Below are 21051 nucleotides of genomic sequence, written 5' to 3' on the forward strand. Positions count from 1 at the left end.
GCTTTCGTGAGCTACAGCTCACTTCATCAGATGCATTCAGTTTTGCATCCGATGAAGAGAGCTGTAGCTCACGAAAGCTTATGCTCAAATAAATTGGTTAGTCTCTAAGGTGCCACAAGTCCTCCTTTTCTTAATGGTATTTATGTGAACTGTGAAGGAAATGGGACAGAATTGTGTTAAAAATGAGTTTGAGTCCTACTAATGGCAAATGAGACCCAATTTCAGAAGTTTGAGAAGCTGGGAAGAGCCTGCTAGGCATATGCTGTATGTGAGTGCCACCCTCTGGCTTTTGCACTGTACTCCATCCATCTCGAGAAGTAAGTCTACGTGAGTCTCATTCATGCTTTTAGCCTCAATCACTTTTCCTCAGTTTCAGGTCATTCTCTCTCTTTAGCACAGAGGGGTAGAATCTAACACACAAGGGCTGAGTTTTCATAGCTGTCTAAGGGATTTGGATGCCCATTTCCCATTAAATTTACTGAGGACTGGGCATCTAAAGCTTTAGGTGGCCTGGAAAATCTCAGCCAAGCTTTCTAGTCAAGAGCCCAGGCCACATTCCAATATCAGTTACTGACGTCAGTTATTAGAGTCTGGCCCCCAGTCTTCGGGAGCTACTTTACAGTCATTTCTGTTGGATTAATAAGCATGTTCATAGTACTTTTGTGTTCATCATAAGATGTCAGTGATTTAAGAACAGACCCCGATTTGGGTGAGATTCCTGGGCTGGTACAGTGACTTATACACAGACAAAATAGCCATCAGGGTGCATGCATGAGAGGGATGTGTAATTTGCATATTTGTGCAACTAATCACTGGAGTAGATGTGGCCTGAAATTCCCAGGGTGAAATTCACTTGTTGTGCAGAGGGGAGACGGCAGGCAGACGTGTCTCATGTGCGGTGCTGCACTACCTGAATGCCTCTGAGGCCTGCATGCCAGCTCTGTCCAGGCTGGCACAGAAGGCAGTATTGAGTGGGGGCAGGGACACCGGATTCATGAATACACCCATCTAGTGTCCCTAATGTCTAGCAGCCACTCGGACAATCTGTGGACTGGAATGGCTGTGCAGGAGCTGCCCACCCAGCCACTCATGCCTGTTGGGCTGTGAAGGCGGTAGCCAGACTCCCAATGTAGTTGTTTCTTTTGGTTCTCTAATTGTTGTCAGCCCAGCCCAGCCCAACCCTAGTTTCTCCAGTACTACTTAGCCACCAGCCGTCCTTACCCCCTCTCCCCCTGCCCCGGTATACTCTCCATAGGCTGGAGCTCCTTCGTATGTTGGGGAACTGAGTTGGGTCTTTAACTCCAGGGAATCTGGCTTGGATGCCTTGCCTGGTCTCTCCTCTTTTTCTTAAGACTCTCATTTGGCTGGAATTTGACTTCTGGTCAGTGGGCAGGTGTAGTTGAATACCACAAAATTAGCCCTTGTCTGTGCTATTTTAGGGAGTGTAAGAGTCTGGAATTCAAACCCAGACACCCCTCCTTTGTAGCACAAAATGTCACAACTAGGTATCTTATGTTCAGGCCTGATGCCAGTTAACCCTTTCAGACATATTTGTTGCTAGTTTTATTCTGTTGTCTCTCACTTTGGGACTGGGGAGAGAGGGAATTTTTCATTTCACTGTTGCAGCCATGAGAATCTTTGAATTCCCCCTTCTTTTGGGTCCCTATCCTTTAGGCTCTGCTTTTGGCTCCCAACCTTCTGGCCAAGGACAGCTGCATCAGACTTCCCTTAACACTGTTCTCTTCCCAGCTGACACCCTTTGAGACAGGAGGCATTATTCTCCTGACCCCACATCCTGACTGTTAAGAGCTCCATCTGTAGCAGTCCCACCTCTAGCAGCATGGGACTGCTACAGGAAGAGAACTGGGAACCCAATACAGGAATCCTATAAAGGCACTGGTGAGCATTCGGGACTTTGGCTACTCTAATGTTGGTCTGGATCTAGCTTTATTACCTCTCAGGTCAGCTGGGAGTAGAAGTGTCTGGTAAAGGGTTATGACATGAGTATTTTACTTCTGTAATTAATTGGATTCCTTGTGCTTTTATTTGTTTAGACTAAAGCCTTTAAGAAGAGTATGTGTTAAAAACCTTGCTTCTGAAAATCTCTTTTCCCTCAAAGAACTGCAAAGCAAAGGAAGAGATCTTGACACTGTGAGCTTCTTGGAGGTTTGGTGGTGGACTAGCCTTGTGCCCAGCCAAGTGCTATACTGCAGGGATGACAAACAGACCACTGTAAAATGGGCAAATGCTTGTGCCTTCTGGGAGTGAGGAGGGCTAAGGACTTTGCTTTCAGGCATCGCACACACATGCCTCTGGGTATAGAATTTCCAGCTCATGGATGGGCAGAGAGTTGTGGAGGCAGGGCACTCACTCAGCCCCAGTAAGAGAGTTATTGCTGCATGTCGCTCCACAGCAAATGACCAAGCCGCAGAATTGCCGCATTCCAAAGATGTCCCGTCCTGCTGGAATGAAGACACGAACAGGGATAGGGCTAAAGGCAGGATAGTGGGGGGTGTAGGAAATCCCCACTAATCCCTGTGCCTCATCAGCTCTCCTTACTGCACACAATGGTATTTAACAGGTAGCTTGCCTTTTTAAAAACACGCATTCAGCAATAGTTCCCTTTGGGGAGGCATTGTCTTCACTTAGTGGGACTTTCGTCATGTTTCTGGTGGGATCACATGTGCATTACACCATCCTCTTACCTGATGGGGGTAAATGCCTCTTCTATTGGTTTAGGATCAAAGGCTCATCCTCCTGGCTTCTCTCACTGGGAAACATTTCTCCTGGAGAGAGGTCAGGAAGGGGTTTTAGACATGCCAGGAGAAAGGGCACGGGATGTTTTCCTCCTGGGTCTGTATTTCACTGTAACTATTCTGCCCCCCAGAAGAGAAAGAAGTCCAAGAAGGTCCCTTCAGGAGGCCAACCCTATCAGCTGCTTACAAACAGAAGCCAGAAAATTAAGTTGGTGACCAAAAAAATAAAATCAGTCCCAAGCCACAGAGGTGACAGGTAAGTCTTTTGAATTAGACCACAAAGCCAGCCCCCACACTCTAGCCCAGTGTGCTGCCATGCAGGCTGGCTGAGCTTCTGTCTCTTTCAGGCCACTGCTGTTGGGCCAGCCCAGATGCAGGCATTGCAGAGGTGACACTGCTCTGGGGGCGGGTCCACACTCCTGCACTAGCAGCCTCTACTGTTCCCTTTGGGGTCAGAAGCAGAGTTCCAGCACTCGGTTTCGATTCTCTGTGCACTGGGGAGTTTACATGTGAAAATGCAAAAGGAGATTTACAGTAGCTTCCACTTGCATGGCATCCTGGAGGGCAGGAAGACTGCAGGCTAAGGCTGGTTAAAGGGGGAACAATAGCAGCTTTTCAGGCTGGTTTCTCTGCCCCAGCTCCAAGATCTTTGTTTTCTCTTGGGTATGGCCAGCTCAGAGGAGGGCCAGCTAAAGAAGGGAAAGGACACATTAAGATGGTATATGCAATAGCAGAGGAGACCTCAAAGCTGCATAGGAAGGGTTGGTCAATCCCCCACCTCCTCAAATAGACATTTCTTTTATATGAGTCAGTGGCTTTAATTTAGTACTAATACATTTCCAGCTTTAGCAACTTCAGCTACAAACTTTCCCCTCTGAAATGATGCAATATTGACCCTTTTGCTTTGTTTTGTCTTTAGTTCTGCAACCAAAGAAGGGAAACCAAAGGATAGTCCAATAAAAAATAGGTATTCTTCCCCCAGACACCTGCAGACTGCCACAATAGTAGAGCTGCAAGATCAGGGTGCCCTGCAGCTGGGGAACCGGAGAGTGGATGTGCCTGATGCTACAGAGAAGCACACATGTCCTTTGCTTGTGCAGAAGGTACCCAGTTTATACAAACTAGCCAATGCAATGAGAGCCTGACTGGCCTTAAGGCCAGTGTAGAACAGAAAGCTACAGTAGCTGGTTTTCAGGCTGAGCCCGTCTTTGCTAGCAAAATGAAAGACAATACATGTCTCTGGAATGCCCACTCCATCTCTAAAAGGCCTCTGCCATTCATGTCACTCTTCCATAGGTCGCTCTCTCCAGCTCCTGGCTTGTCTGACATGGCCTTCTCTTACAGAGGCCTCTGCTTCTCCACCATTCCTTGCCTTGGGTCAGACTGCTGGGATGCTGGGCTTCTTCTCTCCTGGTCTTCCTGCTTCCAACCTTTCCCACTCCCCCCTTCCCACTGTTTCTCCTTTTGAACAGCCCTGCATCTGACTCTCCCTCCACGCTGGTGTTATCTACTCACTGTCCTCAGCACCAACCTGCTCCTCGTCAGCCTGCCTCTTGGATTTCCACTCCTGGCTCACCTCACCGTCTCCCACACTCACTTATCCTCAGTGACTTCAATTTCTATGCTGATGACCCAGCCGGCCACTTAGTTGCACATTTCCTCACCTCTGCATTTGGCCGCAGCCCTGGTTCATCTCTCCCACTCACCAAAAGGGCTGCTCACTTGACCTGGTCTTCAGCAAACACTGCTCTTTCTGCTGTGGTGTTCCCCCTCTCTGACCATCACCTGGTATCGCTCAGCATCGCCAGTTAGTTTCCTTTTCCCCCTGCCCATGCCCTGTCACTTGGCCTTTCAGTGACTGTCTCTGTGTTCCTACAGCATCTAGTACCGTAGAGTCCTGGTCCATGACTAGGGTGCCTGGGTACTATAGTAATGACTATTTATTTATTTATTTAAAAGTGTTTCCTCCAGTATCTCAGCGTCTAAAAGTTCTTTACATGGGGGCAAAGCTGGACAGCTGGGGCATTGGCAGTTGGATAAGGAGCCTTCCCGTGGTCTCACTGACTCTTCAGCCTGGTTAGCTAAAGGGCAATGATGATACTATTAATTTGATATTGATAATGTACAGACCATATGCTATAAAGAGCTACAGCTCTGGGGAGGCACTACTGGGTGTTGAAATGGAAGAAAGGACAATTGGATTTTGAGACATAAGGCCGTTCCCAACAGCCCACTTTTGAAATCCAGCGTAACTGCCCATGGAAGAGGCCAGGGGGTTCCCTCTCTGTCGATGATCAGGTCCCATCTGGGCACTGCAGGGAGTTGAATCACGGCTGTGATGTCACCCATTAGCTCATCACGGCATGGCTTGGATAATGCGTGTTCCCAGCTGTACTCTAATGGGAAAGGCTTCCCCAAGCCACCTGGTATTTATAGTTGTAGAACCCTTCGCAGCTTCCCCAGCATTAGGTGCCTAAGGGCTTGTCTACACTGAAAACACTGCAGTCATACCGCGGCGCATTTCAGGGACAACACGGACTGCACCAACTGGTGGGGTTCTCCCATCGGTGCAGGTACTCCACCTCCCTGAGAGGCGGTCGGTAGGTCCGGGGCAGCGTGGTTGGATTTGTCACATGCCTGAGCTGCATAGTTATAACAGGCTAATTTCCTAGTATAGACCAGGCCTTACAGCTTTCTTCCCAGCGTCCCCATACTACAGCGTGCAGCTGCCCTGCTGGAGAGAGGCTGATATTGCCCCAAGCAATTTCAACAACTGTCAGAGCTTTAAAGCTACAAGCCTCCCTCTCCACTTTGACTTCTTTGCACTCTAACACACACACTTCCTATTCAAATAATAATGAGACAATAAACACTCCTGGCTGTGAAGACTGAAAGGGGCAGATGTGGGATGGGGAAGAGCATGTGTTGGGTAGGAGGCGTGAATAAACTGATTATTTATTTAAAATGCTGATTGAAGCTACCAGGTTAAACTGTGATATTTGGGCTGTTTCTTTAGATTCCAGTTGTGAGTTTGAAAGAACAAGGCCTGGAAAGAATCAGCAACAGTCCTTATCTGAGGAAAGCATTTGAAGGTGAAACTGGACTGGATGTTAAAACTAAAGCTTGCCTTTAAACCCTTCCAGGGTGCATTTTCCTACTGTAACGGGGTTCATTCACCATTGGTGGGGCCTCCTCCTTGCAGCTCTGGAATTAGTTCTCCACCAGTTTGACGCTTCCTTTGGTCAGTTCCTTGCCCTGTGGTCTCCCTATTTCTCTAGGACTCAGGATGCCCCTTCTTCATGACTCAGCCCTCTGGCCAGGTCACTATAGTTCTGCCCTTCTGGGGTATGAAAGACCCACTGGATCAATGACCTGCTTGCCATTCCAGTCAGCCTTCTGGTCCCAGGTCAGGCCCAGGGCTGCTTTCCCAGCAGTTGGTAAGGGAACCTGGGCTGGCCCACTTCTCTGGGTTCCAGTCCAGGAACTCTGTATCTGGCAACTATAGCTCCCAGATCCTGTTGCTATTTCCCTTTCAAGGGCAGATTCACCAGTACACAGCAACCAGAGTGCATTGGCAATCAAATTGGGTTTACAGGTGCCTTGTAACACCAATGCAGTGCACAGCCATTCAAATCTTCACCCTACTAGAAATATCACATGAAAGAGTGGTCTTTGGATTTCTTATTTAGTGTTTGTCACACTGTCTGGAGTAGCTTGCAACGGTGAGTGCCAATCTTAGGTCAGATTTAACCCTAAAATCACACCACATCAGGTTTCTCCCAGTCCCAAGAGACCTGTCACTTACCCCAAATCAATTGGTACTCCAGATCTTACACCAAAGACAACACTGGCAGCCACTTCTATGGAAACTAATTAAACTAACTATAGGTTTGTTGGGTAAGAAAAAAGAATAAGTTATTGAGAGGTTAAAGCAGGTAAAATATAATAAACAGGTGAATCACAGTTTGTAACTCCAAATAGGGGCAGCGGTGTAATAAACTGCCAGGTTCCCAAAAGTCTTTCAGGGCTACCCAGATCTCTGTCTTCTCATTCAGTTATTCCTTCCTGTTAGAATCTAAACAGTCCAGAGATACATGCTCTTCCTTTGAGTTGGTTCTTATAGCTTCTTCTCCAGAAAACAACCTGATCAGTGTTTTTACTCGCACAATGGCCACTTGCTTTGCAATTAGCATTTCAAGTAGTTACAGTCCTTCATTAGCATTTCACAAGATTTCTTTAGTGAGTGATTTAGTTACAGGGTTATACACAAATGCAAATGTTTGTAATAGCAAACAAACAATCGGGTATTTCACTAGTTTTCATGAATTGAACATCTGAGTACATTCTCATACTATACACCCTTTAATCTAATTACAGGGATTTACATAATGTAAATGTAATTTCAGGGGTAAATGTAATGTAATAGCAGACATCCAGTTTCAGGTAAGTGAATACAATCCCATTAGCATCACTTTTGATCTCTATTAGTGTACGAACAAATTAGTTTGAGTATATACTAATTAGGGCTGTCAAGCAATTAAAAAAAATAATCAAGTGATTAAAAATATTTGTGATTAATCGCACTGTCAGACAATGATAGCGTACCATTTATTTAAATACTTTTGGATGTTTTCTACATTTTAAAATATATTGATTTCAATTGCAACACAGAACACAAAGTGAACAGTGCTCACTTTATATTTATTTTTGATTACTAATATTTGTGCTGTAAAAACCAAAAGAAATAGTATTTTTCAATTCACCTCATTCAAGTACAGTAGTGCAATCTCTTTATCATGAAAGTTGAACTTACAAATGTAGAATTAGGTACAAAAAGTAACTGCATTCAAAAATAAAACAATGTAAAGCTTTAGAGCCTGCAAGTCCATTCAGTCCTACTTGTTCAGCCAGTCACTCAGACAAACAAGTTTGTTTACATTTTCAGGAGATAATGCTACCCTATTCTTGTTTACAGTGTCACCTGAAAGTGAGAACAGACATTGGCATGATACTGTTATAGCTGGCTAGATGCGCTAAAGTTTCATATGTCCCTTCATGCTTCAACCACCATTCCAGAGGACATGCGTCCATGCTGATGATGGGTTCTGCTTGATAACAATCCAAAGCAGTGCAAATTGATGCATGTTCACTTTCATCATCTGAGTCAGATGCCCCCAGCAGAAGGTTGATTTTCTTTTTTTGGTGGTTCGGGTTCTGTAGTTTCCGCATTGGAGTGTTGCTCTTTTAAGACTTCTGAAAGCGTGCTCCACACCTTATCCCTCAGATTTTGGAAGGCACTTTAGATTCTTAAACCTTGGGTCAGGTGCTGTTGCGATCTTTAGAAATATCACATTGGTATCTTCTTTGCATTTTGTCAAATCTGCAGTGAAATCTGCACGAACAACATGTGCTGGGTCATCAGCTTACACTGCTGTAACATGAAATATATGGCAGAATGTGGGTAAAACAGAACAGGAGACATACTATTCTCCCACAAGGAGTTCAGTCAAAATTTAATTAACACATTTTTTTAACAAGCGTCATGAGCATGGAAGCATGTCCTCTGGAATGGTAGCCGAAGCATGAAGGGGCATACGAATGTTTAGCATATCTAGTACATAAATACCTTGCAATGCCGACTACAAAAGTGCTATGCAAATGCCTGTTCTCACTTTCAGGTGATGCTGTAAATAAGAATCGGGCAGCATTATCTCCTGCAAATTGTAACCAAACTTGTTTTTCTCAGCGATTGGCTGAATAAGAAGTAGGACTGAGTAGACTTGTAGGTTCCAAAGTTTTACATTGTTTTGTTTTTGAGTGCAGTTATGTAAAAAAAAAAAAATCTACATTTGTAAGTTGCACTTTCAAAATAAAGACATTGCATTATGGTACTTGTATGAGGTAAATTGAAAAATATGATCTCTTTTGTTTATCATTTTACAGTGCAAATATTTGTAGTAAAAATAATATAAAGTGAGCACTGTACAGTTTGTATTCTGTGTTGTAATTTAAATCAGTATTTTTGAAAATGTAGAAAAACATCAAAAATATTTAATAAATGTCAATTGGTATTCTATTGTTTAACAGTGTGATTAAAACTGCGATTAATCACAATCAATTTTTTGAATTAATCGCGTGAGTTAACTGCAATTAATCGCCACCCCTAATACTAATACACTTAACCCTTTGATGTTCACCCCCAAGCGAATTGACCTGTGACTCTGGCCTGAGCTAGTCTGCCAGCGTCAGTGTGTTCATGCATGAAAGCGTTAATAAACTTAAAAAAAAGACAGGTTTCAGAGTAGCAGCCGTGTTAGTCTGTATTCACAAAAAGAAAAGGAGGAGTTGTGGCACCTTAGAGACTAACAAATTTATTTGAGCATAAGTTTTCGTGAGCTACAGCTCACTTCATCGTATGCATTCAGTGGAAAATACAGTGGGGAGATTTATATACACAGAGAACATGAAACAATGGGTGTTACCATACACACTGTAACCAGAGTGATCAGGTAAGGTGAACTATTACCAGCAGGAGTGCAGCGGGGGGAAAACCTCTGTAGTGATAATCAAGGTGGGCCATTTCCAGCAGTTGACAAAAACGTCTGAGGAACAGCTGGGGGGGGAGGGGGGGGATAAACATGGGGAAATTGTTTTACTTTGTGTAATGATCCAATTGAAGGACGACCCATCACTCTCACAGGTCTTGGGAGACAGGCCAGTCCTTGCTTACAGACAGCCCCCCAACCTGAAGCAAATACTCACCAGCAACCACACACCACACAACAGAACTACTAAACCCAGGAACCTATCCTTGCAACAAAGCCCGTTGCCAGCTGTGTCCACATATCTATTCAAGGGACACCATCATAGGGCCTAATCACATCAGCCACACTATCAGAGGCTCGTTCACCTGCACATCTACCAATGTGATTGATGTCATCATGTGCCAGCAATGCCCCTCTGCCATGTACATTGGCCAACTGGACAGTCTCTACTTAACAGAATAAATGGACACAAATCAGACGTCAAGAATTATAACATTCAAAAACCAGTTGGAGAACACTTCAATCTCTTTGGTCACTCGATTACAGACCTAAAAGTTGCAATTCTTCAACAAAAAAACTTCAAAAACAGACTCCAACGAGAGACTGCTGAATTAGAATTAATTTGCAAACTGGATACAGTTAACTGAGGCTTGAATAAAGATTGGGAGTGGATGGGTCATTACAAAAAGTAAAACTATATCCCCTCGTTTACTCTCCCTTCCGCCCCCACCCCCCACCCCCCGCTGTTCCTCAGACGTTTTTGTCAACTGCTGGAAATGGCCCACCTTGATTATCCCTACAAAAGGTTCCTCCACTCCGACTCTCCTGCCCCCACCCCCGCTCTCCTGCTAGTAATAGCTCACCTTACCTGATCACTCTCGTTACAGTGTGTATGGTAACACCCATTGTTCCATGTTCTCTGTGTATATAAATCTCCTCACTGTATTTTCCACTGAATGCATCCAGTGAAGTGAGCTGTAGCTCATGAAAGCTTGTGCCCAAATAAATTTGTTAGTCTCTAAGGTGCCACAAGCACTCCTTTTTTTAAAAAAAAGAAAGTTCCAAAACACATAATTATGTTAAAAGTGAGTTAAGGTTGAGAGTACTTTATCAGTAATTTAAGGGTGAAAAACAATACACAAATGCTATAATTATCCCAAAACCAAGAGTAACAAATCCAGCAATTTCAGAGTTATAGTTACACTTAAACATGTTAAGAGCTACAAATCATAGAATCATAGAATATCAGGGTTGGAAGGGACCCCAGAAGGTCATCTAGTCCAACCCCCTGCTCAAAGCAGGACCAATTCCCAGTTAAATCATCAAATGCAAATTACATATACAAATGCATTTAAGACACCCAAGTAACATGAATTCTGTCCTGTAGGGACACTATGATGGGGCAAAATGAAAATAATCTAACAAGTCTTTAAAATTCAGTGTCCCCTCATGCAGGATTAGAGACACTAAGATGCTTTCCTCATAATGGTATGGTAATTGTCTGGTGTTACTACAAGGTAGAGTACAGACTGGGTGCCTTAACTGTATTTCCAGATCTTAATATGTGTGGATTTTTTCAACGTAATCTTAACTCTCTCTATTACCTTGGTTTATTATGTGTGTTTGGGGATAATCACAGCAACAATTTGCCCTTAAATGACTGATATTTATTCTCTGTCTTAACTCGATTTTACCATAGATTTTTGTCTGGGCTCTTATGTCCTACAGCGATGGATGCTATAGAAACCCTTGAGAGATGCGTATACATTTTAGGGCTCAACCATAGCTGACAGACACCGCTCTGAGTAAGTGGTGTGGATCTGCATACCAGGAGCACTAGGAGGACTGTCCCTTCCAGGACACAGGCGGCTATGCCCTTTCCAGGGATGCAGAACATACTTGCATGTTTGTCCCACTGCTGCTGGGTGGTGTGGGTGGAGTAACAGAACCATGGCTGCATCTCCTGTCCATCCCCTTCATACTGGCTAGTGTACAGAGGGGTAGCAGGAGGGAGAAGTGCTTGTGCTTGGGGAGCATGGAGATTGCCATGGTGCTTGGCTGCTGTACAGGGGTGCAAGTGCTCTTGTGCTCTCCAGATGCATCTGCCGCAGGGCAGTGCCAGGGCATCTTCTAGCCCTTAACTCACAGGTCACCTTTGAGACTGTGCTGTATTCAGGCCTGTACACTTGTCTCTTTCTCTCCAGTTTTTCCAGGCTGAGAGCTCTGACAGGCCTGATGTTCAGATGGCTTTGTAGGAAGGTTAAGTTGTCTTCTCTGTACCCCACTATAGGCTCCTTCGGTATGAAGAGCCACGAGACCAAACTAGACCAGCAACCGGGCTATGCTGAAGCAGGGCTAATTGTACTCACCACCCAGTCTCTGGAGTCCTGCACACTAGCGGGCACAGAGGAAGCCTCTGCAAACAAAAAACAACTGTCACAAAAACCAGTAAGTCTGAGTAAAGCAATGTCTAGCAACAGGCCAGAAAGACTAGGCTTCCCTGCCAGGAAAGGGACCCTGACACTATGCTTAACAACAGTCATCACCTCAGCCCCGCATCGGATGTGTCACAGATCCCTGCCTGTGTGCCTATCCTCTGCCAAGCAGCAGCAACTGCAAGAAAAGAACCAACAGTTCAAACCATCAACAAAATCTCCCTTCCTGCTGTCTGGACTGGAGTCTTCTGAGCATGTTCACTATCTGCTCTCTTTGAGGTCGCAGGCCCCTCCTTAGGTTACATCCTCTCTGCTGGGATAAATGGCAGGATGACAAGGGTTAACTGACAAGCAAAGCCTCTTGTTTATCCCTTGCAATAGATACCTGTGCAGGGGCAGCATGTTTTTCTTTCCATTAACCAGCACAGAAGAGTTCTTCTCCAAGGGCCAATTGTATGACAGAGCCCAGACAACAGCTCTGTGGCTCCAGCATTCATCAGTACTCAGTCACAGACTTGAGGAGTATCACTGAGAAGGTCCAAAACCAGGCATGTGGATAGTCCATGCTCTCTGTGGCCTGTTAATCACATCATGCTGCACAAAGCAAGCTCCTGGCAGTGGGTGACCAAGGAGGTTTCATTTGTCTCTGTCTTGATCACTTGCATGCTCAGTAATTACACTATTGTAGAGATGCAAATGTTGGCATTATTCTAGCATCAGACTCCACCCGGTCACTTGTATTGATTGTGAAAGGGTCAGCACAGTGACTTTGCTGAGGGAGACCTGGGTTTTAGATCAGCCTTGACAGTCTCCAGAACACGAGTTTCCCTCAGCCTTGACACTTTCCTCCCAGTAAAGAACTTACATGCAAAAGCCTTCTTGATCTTAAAGAGTAGGATTAGTTTAAGCTACCCTAGGCGAGCTGGCTAGCTATAGGGATGCTCTGTGTGCAGTGACAAAAGGAAAATGAAGAATGTTATGGGGGGAAATGAAAACGGATTCTCCTTTTGATTGACATGATCTTCTGGCATCCTGCTTCACTGAGCCAATAGCCTATTACCATATGCCCTGGCTGCTGTTGAGTGAGGGAGGAGCAGAAGTGTGCTCACGTGCTGAAACAAAATAATGTGCAGCTCTAGAGAATCTCCCCTTTTATTTGATATCCTCCTAACCCATCTGAATTGTCTGTGAACCTTTTTAGTCTGAAGAGCAGGAATCCCAGGAAGAGGAAGGCCCCAGGAAGCAACACATGGGACTTGGGAAAAGAAGGTCTTCAGGGATGTATGTGCTGTACAACAGCAGCACGGCAAGCCTGGTCCTTGAGGGTGAGTGATGAAAACATCTCCACTGTACTGTAATGACAGTGTGCATTAGACATTTCTTTGCAGTGTTGTTATGCATTAACCATGTCAGAATAGTGCGGGTGGGTGTGGGAGGGAAGGCACTTAAATACATGTGCCAAGGGTACTGTCCCATTGCTGATTAGCTGCATTCCATTTGGCTTTGTGAGAAGAATGTTGTAGTTAGGATCATAAGAGTTGCCACAGCATCTCAGACTGTTAGGCCACCTAGTCTGGTATCTGCCTGTGGAAATGGCCATGCTGGATGCACCAGAGGGAAGTGAAGCAGTGTATTTCTATACAGTCAGAACACAGCTTATGCATCAAAGCACATTTGTTCTTAACACACACAAAACTCTTATGAATAACCAATTATTTGCAAACTCACTCCAGAGAATGCAGAGAAACCCCTATTTAAGAGACCACTCAGAGGACTGAAAATAGGGGACACCGAAGGGAGGTTGCTCTCTGAATGAAGGTGGTTAAGGCTTGCTCTTTAAAATCTGAGGTGACTATCATAGGAGATTACTCCGTTTTTACCTATCTGATACCCAGCATTATCCTGTTGATTATCACAATGTTCAAAATAGAAACATGTCATTTCAAAAATAAATGACTTGAAATACAAATATTTAAACAAATTTTTAATGTCTAAAAGGTCATCTGTAGCTGGTGGGCACCAGATACAGGTGGAATAACAATGTAATGTTTATTCTATTGAATGGCCATTGGGAGTGTAAGAGACAGCAGCAGAGAGACATGGAATTGGAGTTGGGAGACGTCACCATAGGATAATAGACTGTTCTATCACATGGGGCCAAACCCACCAGTCCTGACTCAAGCAAAACACCTGTTGAATTCAACGAGCGTTTTGCCTGAAGAAGGGACTGCGAGATTTTTCCCATGGTGTTTTGTTTTGGCATTCATCCCTCAGAGATGTGTTCCTGGGTCCTGTTTGTCAGAGCCCAGAGGAAAAAGACAAAAGACAGAGCAATACTAGAGGTGGTATGTCCTCATCTCTCCTTCTCCGCTCAGGTGTTGAAGACAATGGGTACCTGCTGCCAAGGCCAGGAGCACAGCATGAAATGTCCTGCAAGCGCCTAGCAAGCAGGAAGGAAGCAGCACAGGCACTGGGCTATCTTCAGGGAGGGAGCAGCCCGCTGCAGCCAAGCCCAGCTGCTCTAACACCAGACAATGATAAACATGAAGATGACTCTTACCCTCCTCCCCCTCCCCCTTCTCCTTTCCCATTGAGGGACAATGACAAGCCTTCCCCAGATGTAGAATCCCCTCTCTTCAGAGAGGACAGCGCTCTAAGGGCATCCAGTGAACAAGGCCACTGTCTTGATTAACCCTTCATTAGATAATTGCAGTGGGAACTTGACCCTATAATGTGTGGTGATTGTAAGTGAATGTGCAGGTTAAGGAACAGTTTGATTGAGTTCAGGCACTCTCCTTGGGTGCCTGCTCTTGCCATAGACAGCTGCATCAAGAGACCAAGAAGGAGGGTGAGTGAGGTAACCTGCCTGCTCCAGGGACCTTTGAATGTACAGGACAGCTTGAATGCTCTGTGCTTTGTAATTAAAACCACAGCTTTCCATCCTCCTCCCTGGGTGTCTATCTATCCTGGCTAGTCTCTCCAGAAGAGGGGCCAATTTGTGGGAGGGAAAAGGAGTTCCCCCCACCCAGCTCTGCTTTGCTGCACTTCCCTGCAGCTCCTGTAACCTTATACATATGTGTTCCCAATGAAATAGTTAAACAAAAGAATAAAACCAAACTGAATTCTTTACAGTTCCAGCCTCCAGGGTGGTTCCAGATCATCTAATTTAGTGGATGACTGTCAATAACACGATGAGTGATACAATTAAAAAGTTTATTTAATAGGAAATAGTTAAGCAAACAGGTATTATGCTATAACCTACACTGAACTGATACTTAGTCTAACATGAAATGATATATTTAGGGGTGATCAGTCCCTAAATGAGAAGTGTGGGTATAAAACGTTCTCTAACAGTACCTTGACGGTGCATGGCTGCATGTAATCTAAAGTTAGCCTGCTACCCTTTTTATAATCAATTATAATTATGCCCCTTAATTAACATTAAACCCATCTGTTACCATATCTATATTTCCACAACCATAATTAAATATTTTCTACTTTCTCATTGGCTATTCAACATTAAACATTCTCCTAGTTAACATCTACATAAATGCCATGTCAATAACTATCAATACAGATAAAATATTCATGTTTTGGAAAATGCTATCTAAAACATTTGTAAAATCTAATTAGGACAAAAGCATGTTTACAACATAGATCTGTCCTGACTTATCTTCAACTTGCCTCTGAATTGTCACTTTACTCATATTTTTTCAGACCTCATGTGACTATTCTTAGGAAATAGATTTTGGGCCTATTTACATTTCAACCCTTTTCTACATAAACATAAGTAAACCCTACCTCTATGGGCTACTCTCCTTATGGCATTTCTGCCCCTGCCAGCCAAGGGCCCAGGTGTAGTTCCGTCAGGTGGCAGGGAGCACCAAGCCAGTAACCTAGTCTTTGTAGATGACTTTGCGGTCAGTATTTATCCTTCAGGGGTGTAAAAGCTCAGAGTTTGTTCATGTTTCTGTATAGTAAAGATCTCTCCTGAGCTCTTCTCCTAGACCAGCCCCACTGCCCTGGCATAGTGGATGGCATTAACACTGCCTCTCACTAGAATGCTCAATTTGGCACCAAGCAGCTGGCAGATACTGAAGGTTAAAGCTCAGCTTCCTATATATACAAGGCCTGGGGTCTCTGCAGTGAAAGACAGATGCTTTGGGGAAAAGAATCTGCTCTGAACACTTTAGGCTCTTGTGACTCCAGAGCAACTAACGCTGGCCAGAGCCTGGCAATACTTCCCCAATGGGGAGAGCCATAGTCCAGATTCAGCAACCAAAACAGATCCAGTTCCTGTTTCAACGAATTAGCACCAGAAACCACCCAGGACAGATCTGCTTGTCTGTCTGTTGGAGAAGTGCTGCTTTCATGGTTCATCAGAATTGGCCTTGCTAAGTTAAGAAGGTCACTTCCACTGTCTAGGTGAGCCACCACTGAGGTTCAGCTGCTTTCCATAAGCCCTAGATAAGATGAAGAGGAAGGGATTCCCTCTCCACTCCTGAGACTCGTCTAAAATATGGTCAGGAGTCAGCGGGGATTCGTCTGGTCCCCTGGGAACATTGGCTGGCTTCCTGCTGAGTGGCTTGTAAAATAACCATTTCAACCTCTCTTGCAAGCCTTGTGCTGATTTGACCCAGACTGTCCCCTGCATGGCTGTGCAAAGTGGGGAGGATGCCCTTTGGCTGGCTACAGCTGCAGTCCTTGGGTCGTTAGTCAATCCAAAGAGAACATGGAGGAGGCAAGGCCATGGAGACGAGTGCCTCAGTCAGTGTGCTCCCGTGGCAAGCAAAGGGGCTCCTCTATCAGGTACCAGAAAACCCTGAGCTGGAGTCCTTTTGGCCTGTGGTTCCTAGGCAGGCCTTGACTTAAACCCCAGTGTTTGTTGTGAATTGGGGCGAGCGAGGTTCCAGTTTCCCCAGAATGTCCTGCGAGGTGGCCATAGCTTTAGAATGAAGAGCTGCCCCTTTTACTCTTCTCTCCTGCCCAGTGAGGATTGCCCCTTCTGTGACCCCTGTTCTGTTCTCCTACACTCGCCTCTGCTCTCAGGTGCAACACTGCCAGCCCCAAGCATCAAAACTCACGAGTCAGATCCCCCAAAACAGTAAGAAGAAATGCTGGGTTCTTTGCTTTGCCTTTAGGGGTTTGAATTTGTAGATTGCACTTGGGTCACGGTTTGAAGCTTTTCTCTGCAAATCATGAGGGCTGGAACCTTTTGTTTTTTTTGGCGATGAAACTGAAATTCTTACCTAGTCACAGGCCTCCAGATGCTGGGGCTTTAAGAAAACTGCTGAAGAGCAAGAGCTTTGTGATAAAATGATGAGAGTTAGTAACATTGTAGCCGTGTACGAAATCTGCAAAAATCATGCAAGATGGAGAGGCTGCAGGAGGAAATTAACCGGGCATTGGGGCAAAAGCAAAGGGAAAGGGCTACTTTAAGGTCCTTCTATGCTGCTCCAGAAGCAAGAGGCCTGAGAAGCTTGGCCAAGAGTTTCTACTAGAAAAATGGCCCTGGCACTTTTTCTTGAGAGGAAACTTCAAAATGTAACCGCCAGGGAGGTTCATCATTGAGATTCTGTCTCCCTGTTCCCCCAGATACCTTGTCTGGCTAGGCTTTTGCCCGATGCTTCCCCAGCAACTGGCATCCAGATTTCCTAATGCAATTCCATACTTCAGCAGTGGCAGGGTGCCAGCGAGCCAATCTGGCAACACCTGGGTGAGACAGAGGGAGAGCACCTAGCAGAATTCATCTCTGACTTTTTGGGGGGAAATTAAGGAAAGTCCCAGCCCAAAAATGTTGTTACACTGGAGTGAAGGTTGGAAAAATCCTTGAAATAAGGCAATCTGGGGCTGTTAGAAAGGTGATCTGATCTATCACCTCCAGAGCAAGGGAAGTGCCTAGGGGATGTAAAAGGAAGTTTAGTTTGACAGTTTTCTGTTCAGTAAGAACTCACTTATCAATAGACACAGCTGGGAAACCTTTATGTCTTATTGCTTTATAGATGTAGTTGTGAAATCCTCACTTCTGTATTGTTTTGTCATTATAGGTTCCACTTTGCTATTGTTTATTTGCCTGGTCTCTGGTTCTGCGATTGTTTCTGTCTGCTGTATAATTAATTTTGCTGGGTGTAAAATATAATTGGTTAAATAATCATGTTACAATATGTTACGATTGGTTAGTTAAATTTCAGGAAAATGATTGGTTAAGGTATAGCTAAGCAGAACTCAAGTTTTACTATATAGGTTGCAATCAATCAGGAAGTGGGGGGCAGGGGAAGAATGGGAACAGGGAATGGGGGTGGGGAAATTGGAATAATGTTTTGCTAAGGGAGGGAATGGGAACAGGGACACAGGTAAGGCTCTGTGGTGTCAGAGCTGGGAAGGGGGACACTAAGGAAGAAATCTGGAATCATGCTTGCTGGAAGTTCACCCCAATAAATATCTAATTGTTTGCACCTTTGGACTTCGAGCATACCACACCTATTTCAATTAGTGTTCCAGACTCCCTATTATAGTGGGCCCGAGAAGGTTGGGTCCAAGTTGTCTAGTACACTGCAGGGTGGGGAGGGCTTACTACAGTACTTATAGGTTATCTCCATATGCAACGTAACACAAGTACAGTTAACAATACAAAATCCACAGCAACGCCGAGTCCTGACCACTGCAGTATGGTCCAACATCCGAGACACCCCCAAAACACTGCCTCTCCTCCTTCGACAGGATCACAATCTTGTGTGTCCAGTTGCTGGCAGTTGCAACAAGCTGCCCCTGCAGGTTTTGCATGCTTTTGTCCATATCATAAGTCCATTGAATGTTCACAGAGAAATGGGATATTGTCCAAACCAGCTTAACCACTTGGTATGGAATCAGGCAGCATGCCCTGGTTTGTTTATTCACAGCAATAAAATTCACAGATCCATGTGTCCAGATATAAGCATGTAGATGGGTGTACTTTGGTTGTGGGCTTGTGTAATTGTGCCCCCAGTAATATGTACATTCCCAGCAAAACACCTTATACACAGTACACCCAATTGTTCACCCCTTGCATAGGCCATTGATCCTGCTCCTCCATAGTCATAGGAGAGGGGCACATCCAAACATCTTCTGTTGATTTACACTATTTTACACACCCCTCCGTTGATTCCCAGTGAGCTCCTCCCCTTCTCATTATTTCCATAGGGCTTGTGGGGACCACCTCAGTTGCTATTCCATTTCCAGGTACCACGGTAACTATTACACAGGTGCTGGCCTCCTAGTTGAGCATTTTGCATTCCCATACACATCTCCCCCCCGCAAGGTCAGCCTTTTAAAGCCATCTCCCGCCCATGTCATGAGGTTGTTTTGTTCATTAAAACAGCAACAAGACAAACACCACAGACAAACAACACAAAACATAGATCCATGGTATTCTGGGTTATTTTTCTGCTGATGCCAGCTTGCTTGTAGAGTATCTGAAAAACAAAAACAATTTCCACCACCCCCTAGTGGGAAAGATTATTGCTTAATAATAATAATGAATATAATACCACTTCCTTTTACAAATTTCCTTGCTAATTGCAGGAAAAACAGAAGAATTACCTCCAGGCTGTCCTTATTTTGTTCTATAGTCAGGTTAGTGAATTACCCCACTCACTGGTCATTTATGAAATTCATGAGGTGGTGTACCTCAGTTTCCCCTCCTGTACAACAAACCAAGTTTGCAATAGTTTCTCTGCTGTACCAACCTTTAAGTTTATTCTCAGGTAATAGCTGAGATAGCTTCAGATTTTAGCACTGTGTGTGTACACACACACACTTCTCCCTACCCCTTAGGGTTAACCTGTTCCCCTTATTTTCAAGCTTGACTTATTTTTTCTCTTCCCTTTCCTGGAGGGCCATAATCTGAGTCTTCTAGTAGCTTGTTTGCTGACCAGATGTATTCATTATTTGCAGCACCTTTGTGCCCGTCAGCTAGGTAATTTGCATTTACACTGAGGCTTTCTGGCTTGCTTTTGGATCCAAAGCTATTAGCAACTCAGAGATGGTCTTAAAAGGGACAGAATCCACTTCCACTTTCATCTCCTGCTCCAAAACACACAGAGATGTGAAAAAGAAAGCACAACCTATTGTGGCCCCTTTTGGAGCCCTAATAGGATTTTAATTAAGTTCCATGTTTTGTTTGCATGTTTTTTTTTTACTCCTTCAATATACACTGCACACGTCCTGGGAAAAATGTGCATTCCTTCCATAGTTTAACCTCCATAACTTTATATTAGCCATATTAATTTTACACAAGGTGTAAGTGCCTCCCCCATGCCCACAGAGTTTTTATTCACACCCACCAAAGCAACAGTCCAATCCCCCAGAGCCACCCCAAGCCTTAGTATTCCCATCATTCCTCCCCTTTTCCTTTCACCTGTGTACACACAAAATTCTCTTTTGCTTAACATTTCTTGCACTGCGATTACTCTATTTTACACAACTGTACCCGATTACACTCCCATCTTGTACAACTAGACACAACCAGGGGCAGCCAAGTTAAGTTCCAATAGAAACTCCTTTCATTCCTTTAGTGATTTTGACTACATTACCCAAGTCAAATAATTTTGATCAGATTCTCTCTCTGCCGCCTGCTGCCTGCAGCAGTCCCTTATAGACCATTTCTGTGGGAAAAGGGCCCATTTCCCCTCAGAATAGCTGTAAAGGCTTCTGGGGACAGAAGCATAGTGGTGGTAGTAGACACTCTACCTGACCCCCTTGGATAATTTAATTACCAAGCTTCCGTCCAATGTGACTGCACAGAGTTGCACATACAGTTACAGTTAGATAACTGGGTTTTATCATTAAACAAAACTTCCTTCTTGTAACACCACAACTGTTACTCTTTAACATCTTTACAACAGTTACCTTTTACCATTTCCACAGCTCCCAAATGTTTACTTTCCTCCAAACCCTGTATTATTAATTTCTGCCAAAGGCATTTGTAACTATTCACTCACTTACTTACTCCTACATTCAGTTCTTTAAGGTAGTGCAAATTGTCTGTAACAACTTCGCCACCAAGTACAATTATTGCCACACAGCTGCCTTAACCTGTGCTGTCTTAACCTTGAGACTGTTCAAAAAGGCAGTAAAACATTTGTCCCCATGGATCTTTTACTCCAAAAATTCCAGCGGAATACAGCAGACCTCCATCATGCGTTGTCCAAAATAACCAAAAACATTTTACGTATCCAAAGTACCCTCCATTAAAACTTCAGAAAAACAAAAGTGTGGAAAGGCAGGGGGAGAGGAGGGGGAAGAGGAGGAAAGAAACCAATTAAGCTGGTCAGGTCA

General features: G+C 44.5%; 1 protein-coding gene across 1 annotated transcript in view; it reads left to right on the plus strand.

The window, feature by feature from the left end:
• C16H9orf43 (chromosome 16 C9orf43 homolog) overlaps window positions 1–17894 on the plus strand; it is a 37134-nt gene extending 19240 nt beyond the window's left edge. The window contains exons 6-12 of the mRNA XM_073314451.2: window positions 2055–2151; window positions 2888–3012; window positions 3676–3859; window positions 5773–5848; window positions 11592–11749; window positions 12938–13061; window positions 14112–17894. Coding sequence (XP_073170552.1) covers window positions 2055–2151; window positions 2888–3012; window positions 3676–3859; window positions 5773–5848; window positions 11592–11749; window positions 12938–13061; window positions 14112–14428 — 1081 coding nt within the window. The 3' untranslated portion in view covers window positions 14429–17894. The remainder of the gene's footprint in view (window positions 1–2054; window positions 2152–2887; window positions 3013–3675; window positions 3860–5772; window positions 5849–11591; window positions 11750–12937; window positions 13062–14111) is intronic.
• The last annotated feature ends 3157 nt before the right edge of the window (window positions 17895–21051 follow it).

Source organism: Lepidochelys kempii, chromosome 16, assembly GCF_965140285.1.
Source record: "Lepidochelys kempii isolate rLepKem1 chromosome 16, rLepKem1.hap1, whole genome shotgun sequence".
NCBI classification, from domain to species: domain Eukaryota; kingdom Metazoa; phylum Chordata; order Testudines; family Cheloniidae; genus Lepidochelys; species Lepidochelys kempii.